Raw genomic sequence first — 20,679 nt, 5'->3', positions numbered from 1 at the left:
AAGAACGTCTCGGTCATGTCTGCATGTCTCCCGAACCCGTAGGGTCTACACACTTAAGGTTCGATGACGCTAGGGTTATAAAGGAAGCTTGTATGTGGTTACCGAATGTTGTTCGGAGTCCCGGATGAGATCCCGGATGTCACGAGGAGTTCCGGAATGGTCCGAAGGTAAAGAATTATATATAGGAAGTCCTGTTTCGGCCATCGGGACAAGTTTCGGGGTTATCGGTATTGTACCGGGACCACCGGAAGGGTCCCGGGGGTCCACCGGGTGGGGCCACCTACCCCCGGGGGCCACATGGGCTGTAGGGGGTGCGCCTTGGCCTACATGGGCCAAGGGCACCAGCCCCAAGAGGCCCATGCGCCTGGGGAAACCCTAAAGGAAGAGTCCCAGCAGGGGAAGGCACCTCCTAGGTGCCTTGGGGGGGAGGACTCCTCCCCTGGCCGCCGCCCCCTTGGAGATTGGATCTCCTAGGGGCTGGCGCACCCCCCCTTGGGATCCCTATATATAGTGGGGTAGGAGGGCCTCTCAAACACACCTTTTTCCTTTGGTGCAGCCCCTCCCTCTCTCCCAAGTTCTTCTCCTCTTCTGCGGTGCTTGGCGAAGCCCTGCAGGATTGCCACGCTCCTCCATCACCACCACGCCGTTGTGCTGCTGTTGGATGGAGTCTTCCTCAACCTATCCCTCTCTCCTTGCTGGATCAAGGCGTGGGAGACGTCACCGGGCTGTACGTGTGTTGAACGCGGAGGTGCCGTCCGTTCGGCACTAGGATCATCGGTGATCTGAATCACGACGCGTTGATTTTGTTCAATATGCTTACCGTTACTAGTCCAATCTTGATTCGGCGGCATCGTGGGATGAAGCGGCCCGGACCAACCTTACACGTACTCTTACGTGAGACCGGTTCCACCGACAAACATGCACTAGTTGCATAAGGTGGCTGGCGGGTGTCTGTCTCTCCCACTTTAGTCGGATCGGATTCGATGAAAAGGGTCCTTATGAAGGGTAAATAGCAATTGGCATATCACGTTGTGGTCTTTGCGTAGGTAAGAAACGTTCTTGCTAGAAACCCATAGCAGCCACGTAAAACATGCAAATAACAATTAGAGGACGTCTAACTTGTTTTTGCAGGGTATGCTATGTGATGTGATATGGCCAAAGGATGTGATGAATGATATATGTGATGTATGAGATTGATCATGTTCTTGTAATAGGAATCACGACTTGCATGTCGATGAGTATGACAACCGGCAGGAGCCATAGGAGTTGTCTTAATTTATTTATGACCTCGTGTCAATTAAACGTCATGTAATTACTTTACTTTATTGCTAACCGTTAGCTGTAGTAGAGAAGTAATAGTGATCGAGACAACTTCAAGAAGACACGATGATGGAGATCTATGATGATGGAGATCATGGTGTCATGCCGGTGACAACGATGATGATCATGGAGCCCCGAAGATGGAGATCAAAAGGAGCAAATGATATTGGCCATATCATGTCACTATTTGATTGCATGTGATGTTTATCATGTTTTACATCTTATTTGCTTAGAACGACGGTAGTAAATAAAGATGATCCCTCATTAAAATTTCAAGAAGTGTTCTCCCCTAACTGTGCACCGTTGCTACAGTTCGTCGTTTCTAAGCACGCCGTGATGATCGGGTGTGATGGATCCTTACGTTCACATACAACGGGTGTTGACGAGCCTAGCATGTACAGACATGGCCTCGGAACACATGCAAAACACTTAGGGTTAACTTGACGAGCCTAGCATGTACAGACATGGCCTCGGAACACAGAAGACCGAAAGGTCGAGCATGAGTCGTATGGTAGATACGATCAACATGAAGATGTTCACCGACGTTGGCTAGTCCGTCTCACGTGATGATCGGACACGGCCTAGTTGACTCGGATCATGTAATCACTTAGATGACTAGAGGGATGTCTATCTAAGTGGGAGTTCATAAGATGAACTTAATTATCCTGAACATAGTCAAAAGGTCTTCGCAAATTATGTCGTAGCTCACGCTTTAGTTCTACTGTTTAGATATGTTCCTAGAGAAAAATTAGTTGAAAGTTGATAGTAGCAATTATGCGGACTAGGTCCGTAGACTGAGGATTGTCCTCATTGCTTCTTAGAAGGCTTATGTCCTTAATGCACCGCTCAGTGTGTTGAACCTCGAACGTTGTCTGTGGATGTTGCGAACATCTGACATACACGTTTTGATAACTACGTGATAGTTCAGTTAAACGGTTTAGAGTTGAGGCACCAAAGACGTTTTTTGAAACGTCACGAAACATATGAGATGTTTTGAGGGCTGAAATTGGGATTTCAGGCTCGTGCCCACGTCAAGAGGTATAAGACCTCCGACGATTTTCTTAGCCTGCAAACTAAGGAGAAAAGCTCAATTGTTGAGCTTGTGCTCAGATTGTCTGAGTACAACAATCATTTGAATCAAGTGGGAGTTGATCTTCCAAATGAAATAGTGATAGTTCTCCGAATTACCACCAAGCTGCTAGAGCTTCGTGATGAACTATAATATATCGAGGACATATATGATGATCCTTGAGATATTCGCGATGTTTGACACCGCAAAAGTAGAAATCAAGAAGGAGCATCAATTGTTGATGGTTGGTGAAACCACTAGTTTCAAGAAGGGCAAGGGCAAGAAGGGATACTTCATGACACGGCAATTCAGCTGCTGCTCTAGTGAAGAAACCCAAGGTTGAACCCAAACCCGAGACTAAGTGCTTCTGTAATAAGGGGAACAACCACTGGAGCAGAATTACCCTAGATACTTGGTAGATTAGAAGGCTGGCAAGGTCGATAGAAGTATATTGGATATACATTGTGTTGATGTGTACTTTACTAGTACTCCTAGTAGCACCAGGGTATTAGATACCGGTTCGGTTGCTAAGTGTTAGTAACTCGAAATAAAAGCTACGGAATAGACGGAGACTAGCTAAAGGTGAGCTGATGATATGTGTTAGAAGTGTTTCCAATGTTGATATGATCAAATATCGTACGCTCCCTCTACCATCGAGATTGGTGTTTGCGTTGAGCATAGACATGATTGGATTATGTCTATCGCAATACGGTTATTCATTTAAGGAGAATAATGGTTACTCTGTTTATTTGAATAATACCTTCAATGGTCTTACACCTAAAATGAATGGTTTATTGAATCTCGATCGTAGTGATACACATGTTCATGCCAAAAGATAGTAATGATAGTACCACCTACTTGTGGCACAGCCACGTAAGTCATATCGGTATAAAACGCATGAAGAAGCTCCATGTTGATGGATCTTTGGACTCACTCGTTTTTGAAAAGTTTGAGACATGCGAACCATGTCTATTGGTGTGTATGCATGAAGAAACTCCATGCAAATGGACCGTTTGGACTCACTTGATTTTGAATCACTTGAGACATGCAAATTATACCACATGGGCAAGATGACTGAAAGCCTCGTTTTTCAGTAAAATGGAACTAGAAAGCAACTTGTTGGAAGAAATACATTTTGATGTGTGCAGTCCATTGAGTGCTGAGGCATGTAGTGGATATCGTTATGTTCTTACTTCACAGATGATTTGAGTAGATGTTGAGTATATTTACTTGATGAATCACGAGTCTGAATTATTGAAAGGTTCAAGTAATTTCAGGGTGAAGTTGAAAGATCGTCGTGACAAGAGGATAAAATATCTGTGATATGATCATAGAGATGAATATCTGAATTACGAGTTTGGCACAAAATTAAGACATTGTGGAAATTGTTTCACAACTGATACAGCCTGGAACACCATAGTGTGATGGTGTGTCCGAACATCATAGCTGCACCCTATTGGATATGATGCATACCATGATGTCTCTTATCGAATTACCATGATAGTTTATGGGTTAGGCATTAGAGACAACCACATTCACTTTAAATAGGGCACCACGTAATTCCGATGAGGTGACACCGTATGAACTATGGTTTAGAGAAACCTAAGCTGTCATTTCTTAAAAGTTTGGGGCTGCAACGCTTATGTGAAAAAGTTTCAGGCCGATAAGCTCGAATCCAAAGCGGATAAATGCATCTTCATAGGACAACCCAAAAACAGTTGGGTATACCTCCTGTCTCAGATTCGAAAGCAATAAGGGATTGTTTCTAGAATCGGGTCCTTTCTCGAGGAAAAGTTTCTCTCGAAAGAATTGAGTGGGAGGATGGTGGAGACTTGATGAGGTCATTGAACCGTCTCTTCAACTAGTGTATGGCAAGGCACAGGAAGTTGTTCCTGTGGCACCTACACCAATTGAAGTGGAAGCTTATGATATTGATCATGAGATTTCGAATCAAGTCACTCCCAAACCTCGTGGGATGACAGGATGCGTACTACTTCAGAGTGGTACGTAACCCTGTCTTGGAAGTCATGTTGCTAGACAACAATGAACCTACGAGCTATGGAGAAGCGATGGTGGGCCCGGATTCCGATAAATGGCTCGAGGCCATATAATCCGAGAGAGGATCCATATATGAAAACAAAGTGTAGACTTTGGAAGAACTACTTGATGGTCGTAAGGCTGTTAGGTACATATGGATTTTAAAAGGAAGACGAACAATGATGATAAATGTCACCTTTAAGAAAGCTCGACTTGTCGTTAAGATGTTTTCCGACAAGTTCAAGGAGTTGACTATGGTGAGACTTTCTCACTCGTAGCGATGCTAAGAATCTGTTGGAATTATATTAGCGATTACTACATTATTTATGAAATCTTGCAGATAGGATGTCAAAACATTGTTTCCTCGACGATTTTCTTGAGGAAAGGTTGTATGTGATACAACCGGAAGGTTTTGTCAATCCTGAAAGATGCTAATAAGTATGCAAAGCTTCAGCAATCCTTCTGAGGACTGGAGTGAGCGTCTCGGAGTTGGAATGTATGTTTTGATGAGATGATCAAAGATTTTGGTATATACAAAGTTTATGAGAAACTTGTATTTCCAAAGAAGTGAGTGGGAGCACTATAGAATTTCTGATGAATATATGTTGTTGATCGGAAATGACGTAGAATTTCTGGAAAGCATGTAGGGTTATTTGGAAAGTGTTTTCAATGGAAAATCTGGATTAAGCTACTTGAGCATTGAGCATCAAGATCTATAAGGATAGATCAAAACGCTTAATGGTACTTTCAAATGAGCACATACCTTGACATGATCTTGAAGTTGTTCAAGATGGATCAGTCAAAGAAGGAGTTCTTGCCTGAGTTGTAAGGTATGAAGTTAAGACTTAAAGCTCGACCACGACAGAATAGAGAGAAAGGACGAAGGTCGTCCCCTATGCTCAAGACATAGGCTCTACAGTATGCTATGCTGTGTACCGCACCTGAAGTGTGCCTTGCCATGAGTCAGTCAAGGGGTACAAGAGTGATCCAAGAATGGATCACGGGACAGCGGTCAAAGTTATCCTTAGTAACTAGTGGACTAAGGAATTTTCTCGATTATGGAGGTGGTAAAAGAGTTTGTCGTAAAGAGTTACGTCGATGCAAGCTTAACACCTATCCGGATAGCTCTGAGTAGAGATACCGGATACATATAATGGAGCAACAATTTAGAATAGCTCCAAGTAGAATAGTTATTTGGATTAACTCCAAATAGAACATGGTAGCTTCATCTAGGAGATGACATAGAGATTTGTAAAGCACACACGGATCTGAAAGGTTCAGACCCGTTGACTAAAACCTCTCTCACAAGCAACATGATCAAACCCAGAACTCTTGGGGTGTCAGTCACATGGCGATGTGACCTGTAAGTGTTAATCACATGGCGATGTGAACTAGATTATTGACTCTAGTGCAAGTGGGAGACTGTTGGAAATATGCCCTAGAGGCAATAATAAATTGGTTATTATTATATTTCCTTGTTCATGATAATCGTTTATTATCCATGCTATAATTGTATTGATAGGAAACTCAGATACATGTGTGGATACATAGACAACACCATGTCCCTAGTAAGCCTCTAGTTGACTAGCTCGTTGATCAATAGATGGTTACGGTTTCCTGACCATGGACATTGGATGTCATTGATAACGGGATCACATCATTAGGAGAATGATGTGATGGACAAGACCCAATCCTAAGCATAGCACTAGATCGTGTAGTTCGTATGCTAAAGCTTTTCTATGTCAAGTATCATTTCCTTAGACCATGAGATTGTGCAACTCCCGGATACCGCAGGAATGCTTTGGGTGTACCAAACGTCACAACGTAACTGGGTGACTATAAAGGTGCACTACAGGTATCTCCGAAAGTGTCTGTTGGGTTGGCACGAATCAAGACTGGGATTTGTCACTCCGTGTAAGCGGAGAGGCATCTCTGGGCCCACTCGGTAGGACATCATCATATGCGCAATGTGACCAAGGAGTTGATCACGGGATGATGTTTTACGGAACGAGTAAAGAGACTTGCCGGTAACGATATTGAACTAGGTATTGGACACCGACGATCGAATCTCGGGCAAGTAACATACCGATAGACAAAGGGAATTGTATACAGGATTGATTAAGTCCTTGACATCGTGGTTCATCCGATGAGATCATCGTGGAACATGTGGGAGCCATCATGGGTATCCAGATCCCGCTGTTGGTTATTGACCGAAGAACGTCTCGGTCATGTCTGCATGTCTCCCGAACCCATAGGGTCTACACACTTAAGGTTCGATGACGCTAGGGTTATAAAGGAAGCTTGTATGTGGTTACCGAATGTTGTTCGGAGTCCCGGATGAGATCCCGGACGTCACGAGGAGTTCCGGAATGGTCCGAAGGTAAAGAATTATATATAGGAAGTCCTGTTTCGGCCATCGGGACAAGTTTCGGGGTTATCGGTATTGTACCGGCACCACCGAAAGGGTCCCGGGGGTCCACCGGGTGGGGCCACCTACCCCCGGGGGCCACATGGGCTGTAGAGGGTGCGCCTCGGCCTACATGGGCCAAGGGCACCAGCCCCAAGAGGCCCATGCGCCTGGGGAATCCCTAAAGGAAGAGTCCCAGCAGGGGAAGGCACCTCCTAGGTGCCTTGGGGGGGAGGACTCCTCCCCTGGCCGCCGCCCCCTTGGAGATTGGATCTCCTAGGGGCTGGCGCACCCCCCCTTGAGATCCCTATATATAGTGGGGTAGGAAGGCCTCTCAAACACACCTTTTTCCTTTGGTGCAGCCCCTCCCTCTCTCCCAAGTTCTTCTATATCTCTGTGAAAGTCGTATAGAAAATTCCATCCCTCGACTCCTCGAAGGCACCGGCCTTTCAGAGAGAGAGAGAGAGGGCCCAAAGATTTGTCAAGCCCACCCGTCCACTGCCAGCCCGCCACGTCCCACCGCCTGACCTCACCGGAACCATCCCGCGCTCACCGCGCGGGCCCCACCTGCCATCCTCTCCGGTCCTGACCCGGGACGAGGCGCACGCGCACACACCCTCCAAATCCAAATCCGAGCACCAGCCAGACCCAGTCTCCAGCTTATTTCGTTTCCCCCCTCCGCCTCGGCGCGCTCCCACCAGATCCAGCCCCTAGGGTTTGCTCCGCCTCCCCCGCCCCCGCCGCCGCCGCCATGGATCCCGACGGGGACGGCTCCTTCCACCGGAAGGAGGCCATCTCCGCCGTGCAGGACGTCGACCAGTACTACGGCGACGACGACGACTACGACGACCTCTACAACGACGTCAACGTCGGGGACGGCTTCCTCCACGCCTCCCAGCCCCCCGTCCAGCCCCCGCCGCCGGCGCTGCCCCCCAAGCAGCACCAGCTCCCCCCGCAGCAGGCGCCCCCGCCGCCGCCGCAACAGCAGCAGGTTCTGCCCACCCCTTCGCTCCCGCTGCCCCCGCCGCCGCCCCCGATGGGCCACCCGGAGAAGGTCCACATCCCGGGAGTCGCGTCCGGCCCTGCCCCCATCCAAGACCGCCCCAACCCGTCCCATCTCCCGCCGCCGCCTCAGCCTCCCGTCGCCGCGGCGCCGCCGCCGCCTCCCCACCACCAGATCCAGGCGGGAGGAGACGGGTTCCACCGGCAGGGAGGGGGCAACTTCGGGGGAGGACCGATAGTTGTTGGCAACGGCGGGGGTGGCGACGGCCCTGGCGCTACCACGCTCTTCGTTGGGGACCTCCACTGGTGGACGACGGACGCGGATCTGGAGGCGGAGCTCGTCAAGTACGGCCATGTCAAGGAAGTCAGGTTCTTTGATGAGAAGGCCAGCGGGAAATCCAAGGGATATTGCCAGGTCGATTTCTTTGACCCTGGCGCTGCTGCTGCCTGCAAGGAGGGCATGAACGGCCACCCGTTCAATGGCCGTCCCTGTGTCGTGGCCTTTGCTTCGCCTAACACTGTACGCCGCATGGGTGAAGCTCAGATGAAGAACAACCAACCGATGGGTCAGCAGAATTCAGGTATGCAGAAGAGTGGTGGCAGAGGTGGTGGTGGTCCACCTGGAGGCCCGCCTGGGCCTCAGGTTGGAGGAAACTATGGTGGCCGGGGAGGCGGAGGAGCTGGTGGTGGTGGCGGTGGTGGAGGAGGAGGCGGGGCAGGTGGTGGGAATTGGGGCAGAGGTCCAGGTGGTGGTGGGATGGGGGGTAGAGGTCCTGGTGGGAATATGAGGAATCGGATGGGTCCGGTGGGTGGCCGAGGGATCATGGGGAACGGAGGGATGGTGGCTCCACCGCCACCAATGATGCATCCCGGAGGGATGATGGGGCAGGGATTTGATCCCACTGGCTATGGTGCAGCCATGGGAAGGATGGGTGGAGGGTTTGGAGGGTTCCCTGGTGGACCTGGTGGTGCACCATTCCCAGGCTTGATGCAGCCATTCCCACCTGTGGTTGCTCCTCATGTGAACCCAGCGTTCTTTGGGAGAGGAGGTGGTATGGGTGCCGGGGGTGTTGGAATGTGGCCAGACCCAAGCATGGGTGGTGGTTGGGGAGGCGAGGAACAATCAAGCTATGGTGATGATGCAGCATCTGATCAGCACTATGGAGAAGGTGGAAGCCATGGTAAAGAGAGGCCACCAGAGCGGGAATGGTCAGGTGCACCAGAAAGGAGGCGGGAGAGGGAAAAAGATTTGCCCCCACCACCAGAATTGCCAGAGAGAAGGCACCGTGATGAACGGGATATGGGTCGTGAGAGGGAAAGAGAGAGGGACAGAGGAGGAGATAGGGAAAGGGAGAGGGACAGAGGAGATAGGGAAAGGGAGAGGGATAGAGGAGATAGGGACAGACACCGGGATGACAGAGATCGCCATGGTGATTATCACAGACACAGGGAGCGTGATTCTGATCGTACTGAAGACTGGGATAGAGGAAGATCATCTGGGAGACGAAGCAGGTCAAGGGAGGTTGATCACTCAAAGCGGCGACGAATGTCGCACGAGTGATGTACCTGGATGCCTAGCATAGGGGCAGCGGCAATCCGAGGTGGCATAATTTTTGCACATGCCAACTTTCAACCGTTCACTGCTTATAACTGCTTGTGTCTCCAGGGATCTGTTGTAGCATTAACTGAGATGTAAGTTCTGCTTTATCTGTTCTTGTTCTTTGTTTTCAATGTAATCATTCTTTCATTTGGTTGTATACCTGTACGTAGCTTCCTGTCGCCGGATATCACTGTATAGCTGCATACTTGTGTAACCCACTGGATACCGTCTGTATAGCGCTCTGGTTGCTGTTGTGTATAGATTTTTCATTAATTCTTTTGTAGCTTAAAGGCATTGCTCAAGCTGGGAATTCAAGAATGTAACTTAGATTTGTAACTTGTAAATAAGCTGTTGTAGAAAACCTCCTTGTAATCCAATTGTTATTTATATGATGTATCCTCAAAAAGGAAATGTAAAGGCTCCCACCCTGTATTCTTCAAATATGACCAGTGGTGTTTATGCTCCAGCATTTTGATAAGTACTGCAGAGTAGGTCTTGGAAGTTAAGATAAGTTGTAAAAAGACCTAACTGTACTGTTTTGGAGCTTGTAAATGCTTATGTCACTCCTTCTGTTCCGCACTGGAGGCTCTGACAATTAGTCGAAAGGTCCTGTGCTGGAAACAATGTTCCTGCATATTGAGATAATTGAACACATACTTGTCAAAATGCGTGACCTAGACCAAAATTTCACATATTACATTAATTCAGTGCAAAGACTGGAGGTGTCTTGGGTTAACAAGTTCCACTGCATCACATGTAATAACTTATTTCCAAAGCTTGAAGTCTAGTGCTCCAGTGATCTAAGGTGTAGAAACATAATAGCTAGCATAGGTCAGACAACAGAGTTAGTGAATATAGAGAATGCTTCACATTTATAAGGACTATTTCCCCGTGTTGAATATTCATGTAACATGTTATATTCTGGTAACTAGACTTCGCACTCACCAGTAACAACTTGGAGTTCACTAAAATGAGTACCATGCTATGAATGCGCTGAACCAAACTAAGCTTCTCAGTTGAATATAATTATCATTTGCAAATTCATTCGTGTATACTAGAAAACAACAAACTCATTACATTGCACTATCTGCAAGCTGCTTTGCATTCAAGTAGATTTTGTGGCAGGGAATAGTCGTTTCTTTGTGAAATTTGAAAAAAAAAATCTAGATGCGCTACTTGTAGACTCCTAAAGTACTATCACCAATAGGATGTTAAGTATCTAGTGAGAAACATGTATGCTTGTCTGAAAAATGTAAGCACTGCATCTTTTCTTTTCTGCATGCATCCTGTTATGTGTTCATTCATGGAGAATGTCAAGTCAAACATGATTTTATTTTGATGACATTGGTGGCTGCTAGTCCCTTTTATAACGTGATCTATACATATATTGATCTCCTTATTCGGGAATTGTTTTAGGCTGTATGAACTGTTATGCATTCTTTCTCTACTTAAATAATTGTCAGAGTTATTTGATGCCAATATCTTTCCTTTTGGCTGTAGTGAGCTTCTATATGGTTTCTAATCCATTTAGACCATTATATTGTGGTCCGATTGTTTGTAGTTTTGTGATTTTTGAACTGAGTCTGTAACTTTCACTGCATTATAATGCTACCGGTGGAGTTGCCCCTGCTACTTATTATTTGCCTGCTTGTTTCATTGCCTAGTTGTCCGTGAAGGAGAAACATTTTACAGCAAGTACTATTATCCTGTATTATGGCTGGCTGTATTTGTTTAATCATTTCATGTTTAGGTACTTAAGTGTTAAGATGAAATGTTTCTAGATATAATTTTACATTCTTTGTTTTGAAATATGTCCTTAGTTTCTTTACAACAAATCCATAGATAGTCTGTTCAATTTTTGTTGGCTGCCAACTTTTTGTCGGCATCTAGCACCTGCTGCAAGTCTGTAGCTTATTTCTACTTTGCTCTATTTGCCACTAATAACTTAGTTTAGCAAATTTATTACTTGTAACACCATTAAGTTCACAGCCTTACTGTATTTCATATTGAAATGCTGGTAATTGTGATATAAAAGATAGTACTACCTCTGTTCTTTAAATGTAAGACGTTTTGGCAGTTTATTAAACTGCCAAATGTCTTATATTAATGAACAGAGGGGGTAGTTTTTAGGATTGTGCTGTACTCTATGTTCTGGTGCTATTATTATATTTTACCTATTTGTATTCCTTTGCTGCTAGCCTGCTACCATGTACTGACTTATACTCTCTGTCTTGCAGCCATACAAGCAGTTCAAATAAGTGCGAAGTCATGATTCCAGCTTCCTCGGATACAAGATGTTGCTGCCGCCTGCCTGCCTACCCCTACCTGCCCCTACCTTAAATATAGTCGCCGAGTGGCATAATATTGCCGGAAAAACCTGTCAAACGTGTTGTGATTCCCCTAAATACTCTTTTGTTTACCTTATTATTATGCGAGGAAAGAGCACCGAGAGTGCGAGAATGTACTATTTACTATGTATTAGGATGATCATCTGGTCTGTAACCTTGTATTATGACTTTTGCCTTTCTTTTTTGAATTATCTCTGCTGCTGGTGGACAAGTGAACCAACATCCAACATTCATGTGGCTCGTACTTGCCTGGAGGTAGTTGCAGTGTTTTGTTTTTGTAGGTTTGTGGCTGTGTTCTACACCTGTATGCCATCTATGAATGCTTACCTGACCTAGATGTTGGTTGTTGTGCTTGTGGCTATAGATTTGCAGCAGGCTGTAACACTAGGAATGTACACATGCAGTTTTTAAATGTTGCTAGGTTTGTGTTCCTTTTGGTAGATGTTGTAAAATAAATTTTGTGAATACGCACAATTTTCTTACCTCTAGAATGAAGGTGTTGAACTACAACTGTGTATGATCTGTGTGACCTATGTGTGTTACTGTGTTGGTATGACCTCTACCAAAATAAGAGTGGAAATACATTTAGGCCTTGTAATGTTGTTTTTCCACCCCGAAGAGATTTGGGATCGTTGGACTCCTCCCAATCCCGTTCCCCAATACGCTAGGTCTAGGTTAGTGTCTAATAACTAGGATCTGAGGGTTTTGTGGGTATACCTGGGGACCTTGGGTTGGACCAGGAAAATACTCTCAAAATTCTTCAAAAACACTTCTGCCAGACTGCGCAACTATAGTTGATCTACGCCTACGCAGGGGTTGCCAGGATCTACTTATGCTCTGTGAGCTATTACCTTCATGTTTCTCTCTCACAAACTCAAATGTATCTGCTTCTGAAATCAAACTCCCTGCACATGCCAAACAATAGCCTAAAAGTTTGAGAACATACACGAAAACAACGAAACAACAACAACAATACAAAGCCTTCAATCCCAAACAAGTTGGGTTTGACTAGAGTTGAAACCCATAAGATATCGAAACCAAGTCATGGTTCTAGCACATCTAACTTCCATGCGGCCCTGTCCATGGCTAAATCTGTTGGTCGTTTAGACAGGTTGAACCATCGAATGTTCAATAAAATTCACAAACTCCCTGCATGTGCATGAAACCAAACAATAGCCTGAAAGTTTGAGAACATACTCCGGATTGCAAATGTTCAGACCACTTAGAACAATAATCTCTAGGTCGTCCAGACAGTTGAACCATCAGATGTTTACTAAAATTGTACAAGTTGACATCTCTACTAAGATGCCACCCAGTCACATACTACAAATAGTTGATAACATTACAACAACAAGATCAGAGGCATCATCGGCCCAGATCCAAGATGAGAGGATACAAACACGGATCCTCTGCGATATAAGACCCAGTGGCGACAACTGTCAACTCGCGTGCACATCATATCACCCAGTGGCGAAACTGTTTCTGCCGAGCATCACGAGAGCTGCTCTGGGCAGTGGGCACAGAGCATGGGTCAATGTTTTCCTGACAAGTTAGAGTACAAACGCTTGGAGTCTCAGCCTTGCCTCAGTTACTGCCTTCAGGAACTCCTCCGTAGGATTGTCTTTCGCGGCTGCTAGAGCCGTGACGTAGGCTGACATTTCCTGCTCCATCTTCTCCGTATCAATATCACCTACCGTATCCTGCGTTGTAGCAAATAGGAGAAACAACAAATTAAAAATCAGTTTTGGAGCAAAGCACATATAGATAGCTCATTCAGATAAAGACATAATTAATTCAATTTTTCATCAAGCAAGATATACAATAGCGTTGAAGAGTTTATAAGAATGTAACAGGGCATGAGCTTACATCAAGCTGAACTGGTTCACATTCCAACGATGAATCGTCAGATCTCTCCGTGGGATGAGAGGCTCGGTTGTTCTCTGTTATTTTCCTGAATACCTTCATCAGAGCAGAGATTTCAACATCCATAGAGGCTACATCCACTTCAAGTTCTTCAACTTTTGTACTTGACATCTTTGCCTCCCATTCTAGCTTCTCCAATGCTGCTTGCTTCTCTGCCAACATAATCTGCAACAATAACACCAAATCAGCAAGTATTTAGCAATTAGCAGTGCTATTACTAACAAACTGATTAAATTGAGCCTATACTTTTATGACACAGATGAAAAACATAGAAGTCTCTTGTAACATAAACAAGCATGAATACAAATTAGAAAGTAGAAAATTTAAGATTCCCAAAGACAAAGAGCACTACAGCACATGTCAGTTGAAATATAAACTGTGTTGGCCTTTTACTCTTTTTCTTACTCTTCAGAATCTACTGTTCAACATTAAAAGAAAGGGACAAAAGACATAAGCATCTTTAACATGGCATTGAAACACATTGAGGAAAACATACATCACTAATCAAGTAAGGCATGAAAAATGCCAAATAAATTTTCTAAAAAAAGGTCAAATAATGTTTAATGCATAGTTATGTTTGTACTTGTCAGATCCATGAAAATCACTACTCAGCTTTGAATGCCGAGCAGCAGCGTAGTTAGAACCTCAAATCAGCATATCCATAGGTTTCTTTCTTCACATCAGTTCAATCAAATCAATAATAAGGGTACACGACAGGCCAACTAAAGTGGAATAAGTAGAGGCTCACAAAACATGGTGTGCACTTGTATATCTAACTGCGTCATTTTCTGATCGATTTTGAATAAGAACTTGGGGTACATTGCTTTGCATTATCAAAACCATATAGTGCAGAGAAGAAAACCAGGACAGTGACTTTGTTGTCTGAATGATAGTGTCCCATAGCATCATCTTCACTGGTGCAAAATTTGCAGAATAGCGTTTTCTTGAATGAAGGAGCTGGTTAAGCAGTAGTAATTGCTATGGGAATATAAACTCTAGCGATATGCCAAAAGTACCAAGCAAGTCCAGTATACCTTTGCACCATGCAACTCGGAGCCAGTAGACTCAACAAGCGATTCCTTATCATTAAGCTGGCTTCTCAATTCATCCACCTCTTCGTTCGCAACACTGATCCGGCCAATCAAGTTCTCTGCGGACCTCAGAGCTTCGTCTTTCTCAAGCAGTTTTCCCTGCAAGCCACCAAGCTGCTCCTGCAACGCAGCGAGCTCTTCCCTCTGCTTCTGCGCCTGATCCAGCTGCTGCCGCCTCTTGGCCGGCGTGGTTCTTGCTGGCTTCACAACCTTCGGCTCAGGAACCTGCACATGTAGTAGATGTTCGCATAGATCAAAACCACCAGTACAAACAGTAACAACCACTACCATTAACAAGCACGTATCCAGTTTTGGCAGGTGCAATGAGCACTGTTTCAGGACAGTTTCCTCTCGCCAAGACACTGCTGGTGCCCACTAGTCTACTCACACCGGGCCTTGCAGGAGCACAACGCCGACACTCCTCGCCACCAAAGACAGGCTCAAGCTTTGAGCACCCAAGAACCCAGCATTCGACGAGCAAGACAAAGAGGCGATTCGGAAAGGTAAAAGATGCTCGAAAAGGAGATTTGGAGCGGGGTCAGGGTCAAGGGGGCCTCTGGCTCACCTTCTTGGCCTGATGCGGAGCCGCCGTGTACGCCATCGAGACCACCCTCCTGCATATAGAGAGAGAGTCAAGAACGGCTCGAGCAAACCCCGGAAGAAAATTCAAACTGGACCCCGGGCGGAAATGCAGATCGAGGGCAATGGGACCTGTACCTGGAGGAGGGCGCGGAGGGGGCGAGCCCGCCCCGGATCCTGGACCTGGAGGCCGGGCCCGCCGGCTTCTCGGCCATCCTGGTCCTCCCCGGCGGCGGCGGCGGCGGGACGGGCGGCGCTGGGAGTGGACTGCGGGGGTGGCGGTGGTGGACCGGTTCTGCGACGGAGTGCGCTAGTGCGGTGCTACCACTCCTGCCTGCCTGGGTCGTGGACCCGCGGGGTGGGGTGGCTATACCCGATACCGGCCTACCTGGGGGATTTTGTTCCGAGATTTATTTGTTTTTAGAAACGTTTTCGTTGAGGGTGAATAAATGCTTCGCACTCGTGTCGCCGTCGAGCAACATTCCGCTTGGGCAAAACATAGTGAGGGAACCTACGGCGTGTCGCCCACCGCAGGAATTGTTTTCTGTGCCGTAAAAAAGTTGTTTTAGATGCATCTATGGGTCGCTTTCGCTGTGACACACCGTCCCTTTGCCTCTCCCTCTTCTTCATCCTTTTTGGTAACCGATCTCCTTAGTCGAGTAACGCCCATTCTTCTCCCCTTCCTCACCTCTCCACGACCGTAATCCTACCAATTCTCAGCGGCTTCACCGTCTCCCCTCCGTCAAGTCAGCCTCGTGTTCAACACCCCGTGCGCATATTGTGTCCAGAAAGTTTTTGTTGAAACTCTAAGGACACCTCGGCAAAGCACGCTACAGGAAAATATGGTGATAGGTGCAGGAGGGTTGGTGTATATGTCTCATGTATTCTCACACAACATTCATTCACGATGGCCCTTCCCGATAGTGCGCCTTTGATCCCTTTTGAAGGGAGGGGGGGGGGGGTCACACAACTCCAACATGATCTTCATGAAACCAATATTCTGAGATAAACTTTAGCAACCAATATTAGTTCTTGTTACAGCCCAACCTACTACCCTCAATACCAGGCCACCAAGGGGACCAAGCCCAAGAGAAGACAGGGCGAGCCCACAAGCCCAACTAGCGCTATGCGGGCTACGACTGGGCAACCTAACTACTTAAGCAAGCGACGCACTGTGAGGAAGGCAGGCAGAGACATGACATAGGCGACGGCTCTCATCTCCTGATCCCCATTTCTTTGTATCTCTAGAGCCCTAGCTCGACTTTTTCAATTCCTCTGTAATCTGTCCACTCTTGTATCGAATCCTCAAGCGGGAGCGTAACGTTTGGTATCAGCAGCCTTTCCCCACGTATGAAGCCCGAGGACAAACACAAGACGACCTTCAAGACTCACCACGGCCACTTCGAGTTTGAGGTGTTGGTGTATGGTCTTACCAGCGGGCCTGCTACCTTCTAGGGGGGCATGAACACAATTCTGGCACCACTCAATCGCCATGGGGTGTTGGTCTTTATCGACGACATCCTTGTCTACAATGCCACCAAGCAACAACACCTCCGCCCGCTGTGCCAAGTTTTCCAGTAGCTTCATGACAACCAGCTCAAGATCAAAAGGAGCAAGTGCACCTTCGCCGGGCCTACTCTGACGTACTTGGGGCATGAGATCAGCAGAGATGACGTGCGCACTGACAACAAGAACACCGACAATGTCGCAAAGTAGCCTACTCCGTCCACGGTCAAGGAAGTGGGCGGATTCCTTGGTCTGGCGGGGTATTGCTGCAAGTTTGTGAGGAACTTTGGCATCACGAGTCGCCCCTTGATGAATCTGCTCAAAAAGGATATAGTGTTTCATTGGACATCATTAGAGGAGGCGGCCTTCCAAGGGAGCATTGATCACACCACCGGTCTTGGCGTTGGCGGATTTCAAGATTCAATTCGAGCTGGAAACTGACGCTTTCGACAAAGGAATCGGAGCAGTTCCCTAATAGGGCAAACACCCGGTGGCGTTCCTAGCAAGGCATTGGGTCCTCGCAATAGAGCCTTGTCCACATATGAGAAGGAAGGGCCAGCGATCATATTGGCGGTCGAACAATGGCGGCAATATTTACAGAATGACGAGTTCCTCATTCACACTGACCAGCGTAGCTTGGTCCACCTCGAGGATCAAAGATTAGCAACTCCGTGGCAACAAAATATCATGTCCAAGATGGTCGGCCTGTGCTATCGGATAGTCTACAAGCGCGGCGTTGAAAACTGCGTGGCAGATGCGCTGTCCAGACGCCCAGGACCTCGACAAGGGGACCTCGCCACCGTCACAGTGCCAGTTCCAACATGGTTAGACTTCGTTCAGCAGTGATACATCGATGATCCCATGGTGCAAAGGCTGCTGGCGCAGCTAGCCACTGGGATAACAAACACAGACGTCTTCACTCTGGACTTAGGCATCATCAAGCAACATGAGCGAGTTTGGCTTGGCAACAACGTGCCTCTCCAGAAGCAGGTTCTGTTAGCACTGCATGCGAGTGCCATTGGAGGGCATTTAGGATTCAACATCACCTACCAGCGTGTGCGACGACTTTTCATTTGGCCTGGTGTGAAGCATCATGTCCGACTATTCGTTGAGGAGTGCCAGTCCTGCAAGCAAGCCATGTCGGAGTGGGTTCGCTACCCGGGGCTCCTGGAGCCACTGCCTGTACCTAAACAAGCCCGGGAGGTCATCACCATGGATTTTGTCGAAGGACTCCCGCAATCGGCCAGATACAACAACATATTGGTGGCGATCGACAAATTTTCTTGGCATGCCCACTTCATTGTTGCCACATCCTTTCACAACATTCCAGGTGGCTCAAGCCTTCGTCAACAATATCTATAACTCCATGAATTGCGAGAAGCAATCGTCTTCGACCGAGATCCCATATTCACCAGTGTCATCACTACAAAAAAATACACTTCCGTGATGATACATGTTTGCCACAACAGGTCACGTTTTATGTCATGCATGCACATCCACGACGATTTTATGACAGAATCAAGATAGTCATACCTGTGCTGTCGTAGAAGTGTTCCATGACATTACCAAAATTATCATCACGGAAGTGTCCACTTCCATGATGATAAATCGCGCGTCATAGAATTGCTTTTGTCAAGGGTAACCAACACGTGGCATCCACCGTAACGGGTCGCCGTTAAGCTATCGGGTTCCGGTTTGGATCCGATAACCCGTTAGTAGCCCGAACCAATGGGGATTTTCCACGTGTAAAATTCTCAATGGCCAGAGGAACCACATGTCGGCTCACCATTGGGACAGATTGTTGGAAATATGCCCTATAGGCAATAATAAAATGGTTATTATTATATTTCCTTGTTCATGATAATTGTCTATTGTTCATGCTATAATTGTGTTATCCGGAAATCGTAATACATGTGTGAATACATAGACCACAACATGTCCCTAGCGAGCCTCTAGTTGACTAGCTCGTTGATCAATAGATGGTTACGGTTTCCTGACCATGGACATTGGATGTCATTGATAACGGAATCACATCATTAGGAGAATGATGTGATGGAGAAGACCCAATCCTAAGCATAGCGCAAAATCGTGTAGTTCGTCTGCTAAAGCTTTTCTAATGTCAAGTGTCTTTTCCTTAGACCATGAGATTGTGCAACTCCCGGATACTATAGGAATACTTTGGGTGTGCCAAACGTCACAACATAACTGGGTGACTATAAAGGTGCACTACGGGTATCTCCAAAAGTGTCTGTTGGGTTGGCACGAATCGAGACTGGGATTTGTCACTCCGTATGACGAAGAGGTATCTCTGGGCCCACTCGGTAAGACATCATCGTAATGAGCTCAATGTGACTAAGGGTTGGTCATGGGATGATGTGTTACGGAATGAGTAAAGTGACTTGCCGGTAACGAGATTGAACGAGGTATTGGGATACCGACGATCGAATCTCGGGCAAGTAACGTACCGATTGACAAAGGGAATTGTATACGGGATTGCTTGAATCCTCGACATCGTGGTTCATCCGATGAGATCATCGTGGAACATGTGGGAGCCAACATGGGTATCCAGATCCCGCTATTGGTTATTGGCCGGAGAGTTTTCTCGGTCATGTCTGCATGGTTCCCAAACCCGTAGGGTCTACACACTTAAGGTTCGATGACGCTAGGGTTATTAGGAAGACTTGTATGTGATTACCGAATGTTGTTCGGAGTCCTGGATGAGATCCCGGACGTCACGAGGAGTTCCGTAATGGTCCGGAGGTGAAGATTTATATATAGGAAGTTGTCATACGGTCACCGGAAAGGTTCGGGGGCATATCGGTATTGTACCGGGGCCACTGGAGGGGTTCCGGGGGTCCACCGGGAGGGGCCACCTCTCTCGGAGGGCCTCATGGGCCGTAGAGGAAAGGGAACCAGCCCCAAGTGGGCTGGGCGCATCCCCCCTTGGGCCCATGCGCCTAGGGTTGGGGGGGGGAACCTTAGAGGGGGCGCCCCCTTGCTTGGGGGGCAAGCCACCCCCTTGGCCGCCGCCCCCCTCTAGATCTCATCTAGAGGGGGCCGCCCCCCTTCCTCCTTCCCCTATAAATAGAGGGGCAAGGGGAGGGCTGACCACCACATCAAAGGCGAAGCCCCTCCCCTCCCCAACACCTCTCCTCCTCCGTTAAGAGGTTGGCGAAGCCCTGCCGGAGTACTGCCGCTCCACCACCACCACGCCGTCGTGCTGCTGTTGGAGCTCTCTTCCTCAACCTCTCCCTCCTCCTTGCTGGATAAAGGCACGGGAGACGTCTCCGCTCCGTACGTGTGTTGAACGCGGAGGTGCCGTCCGTTCGGCACTAGGATCATCGGTGATTTGAATCACGTCGAGTACGACTCCATCAACCCCGTTCTCTTGAACGCTTCCGCTTGAGATCTACAAGGGTATGTAGATGCACTCCTCTCCCTCTCGTTGCTAGATGACTCCATAAATTGATCTTGGTGATGCGTAGAAAATTTTAAATTTCTGCTACGTTCCCCAACAGTGGCATCATGAGCTAGGTCTATGCGTAGTTTCTATGCACGAGTAGAACACAAGTTGTTGTGGGCGTCGATTTTGTCAGTTTACTTGCCGTTACTAGTCTTATCTTGATTCGGTGGCATCGTGGGATGAAGCGGCCCGGACCGACCTTACACGTACGCTTACGTGAGACTGGTTCCACCGACTGACATGCACTAGTTGCATAGGGTGGCTAGCGGGTGTCTATCTCTCCCACTTTAGTCAGATCGGATTCGATGAAAAGGGTCCTGATGAAGGGTAAATA

The 20,679-nt window shown here is 47.2% G+C and overlaps 2 protein-coding genes across 2 annotated transcripts; one reads left to right on the top strand and one right to left on the bottom strand.

Moving 5' to 3' along the window:
• Positions 1 to 7,472: 7,472 nt before the first annotated feature.
• LOC125509653 (translation initiation factor IF-2-like) lies at positions 7,473 to 12,016 on the top strand. Its single transcript, XM_048674669.1, has 2 exons — positions 7,473 to 9,527; positions 11,673 to 12,016. Exon 1 carries the CDS (start codon positions 7,585 to 7,587, stop codon positions 9,394 to 9,396), a length of 1,812 nt encoding a protein of 603 aa, XP_048530626.1. The 5' UTR covers positions 7,473 to 7,584; the 3' UTR covers positions 9,397 to 9,527; positions 11,673 to 12,016.
• Positions 12,017 to 12,939: 923 nt separating this feature from the next.
• On the bottom strand, positions 12,940 to 15,737 carry LOC125509652 (protein MICROTUBULE BINDING PROTEIN 2C-like). Its single transcript, XM_048674668.1, has 5 exons — positions 15,515 to 15,737; positions 15,363 to 15,411; positions 14,741 to 15,022; positions 13,650 to 13,871; positions 12,940 to 13,483 (listed from the first exon to the last, which is right to left on the bottom strand). Exons 1-5 carry the CDS (start codon positions 15,589 to 15,591, stop codon positions 13,334 to 13,336), a joined length of 780 nt encoding a protein of 259 aa, XP_048530625.1. The 5' UTR covers positions 15,592 to 15,737; the 3' UTR covers positions 12,940 to 13,333.
• Between the last annotated feature and the right edge of the window lie 4,942 nt (positions 15,738 to 20,679).

Source organism: Triticum urartu, chromosome 5, assembly GCF_003073215.2.
Source record: "Triticum urartu cultivar G1812 chromosome 5, Tu2.1, whole genome shotgun sequence".
NCBI lineage: Eukaryota > Viridiplantae > Streptophyta > Magnoliopsida > Poales > Poaceae > Triticum > Triticum urartu.
The sequence above is the reverse complement of the archived record's forward strand: the minus strand, read 5'-3'. Positions and strand labels throughout refer to the sequence as shown.

Coding starts and splice junctions, on each gene's coding strand:
- LOC125509653 (XM_048674669.1), top strand. CDS start 7,585: ATGGATCCCGACGGGGACGGCTCCTTCCACCGGAAGGAGGCCATCTCC.
- LOC125509652 (XM_048674668.1), bottom strand. CDS start 15,591: ATGGCCGAGAAGCCGGCGGGCCCGGCCTCCAGGTCCAGGATCCGGGGC. Junction 15,023..15,362: donor CTCCGCATCAGGCCAAGAAG/GTGAGCCAGAGG, acceptor CTACATGTGCAG/GTTCCTGAGCCGAAGGTTGT. Junction 13,484..13,649: donor GTGAACCAGTTCAGCTTGAT/GTAAGCTCATGC, acceptor GCTACAACGCAG/GATACGGTAGGTGATATTGA.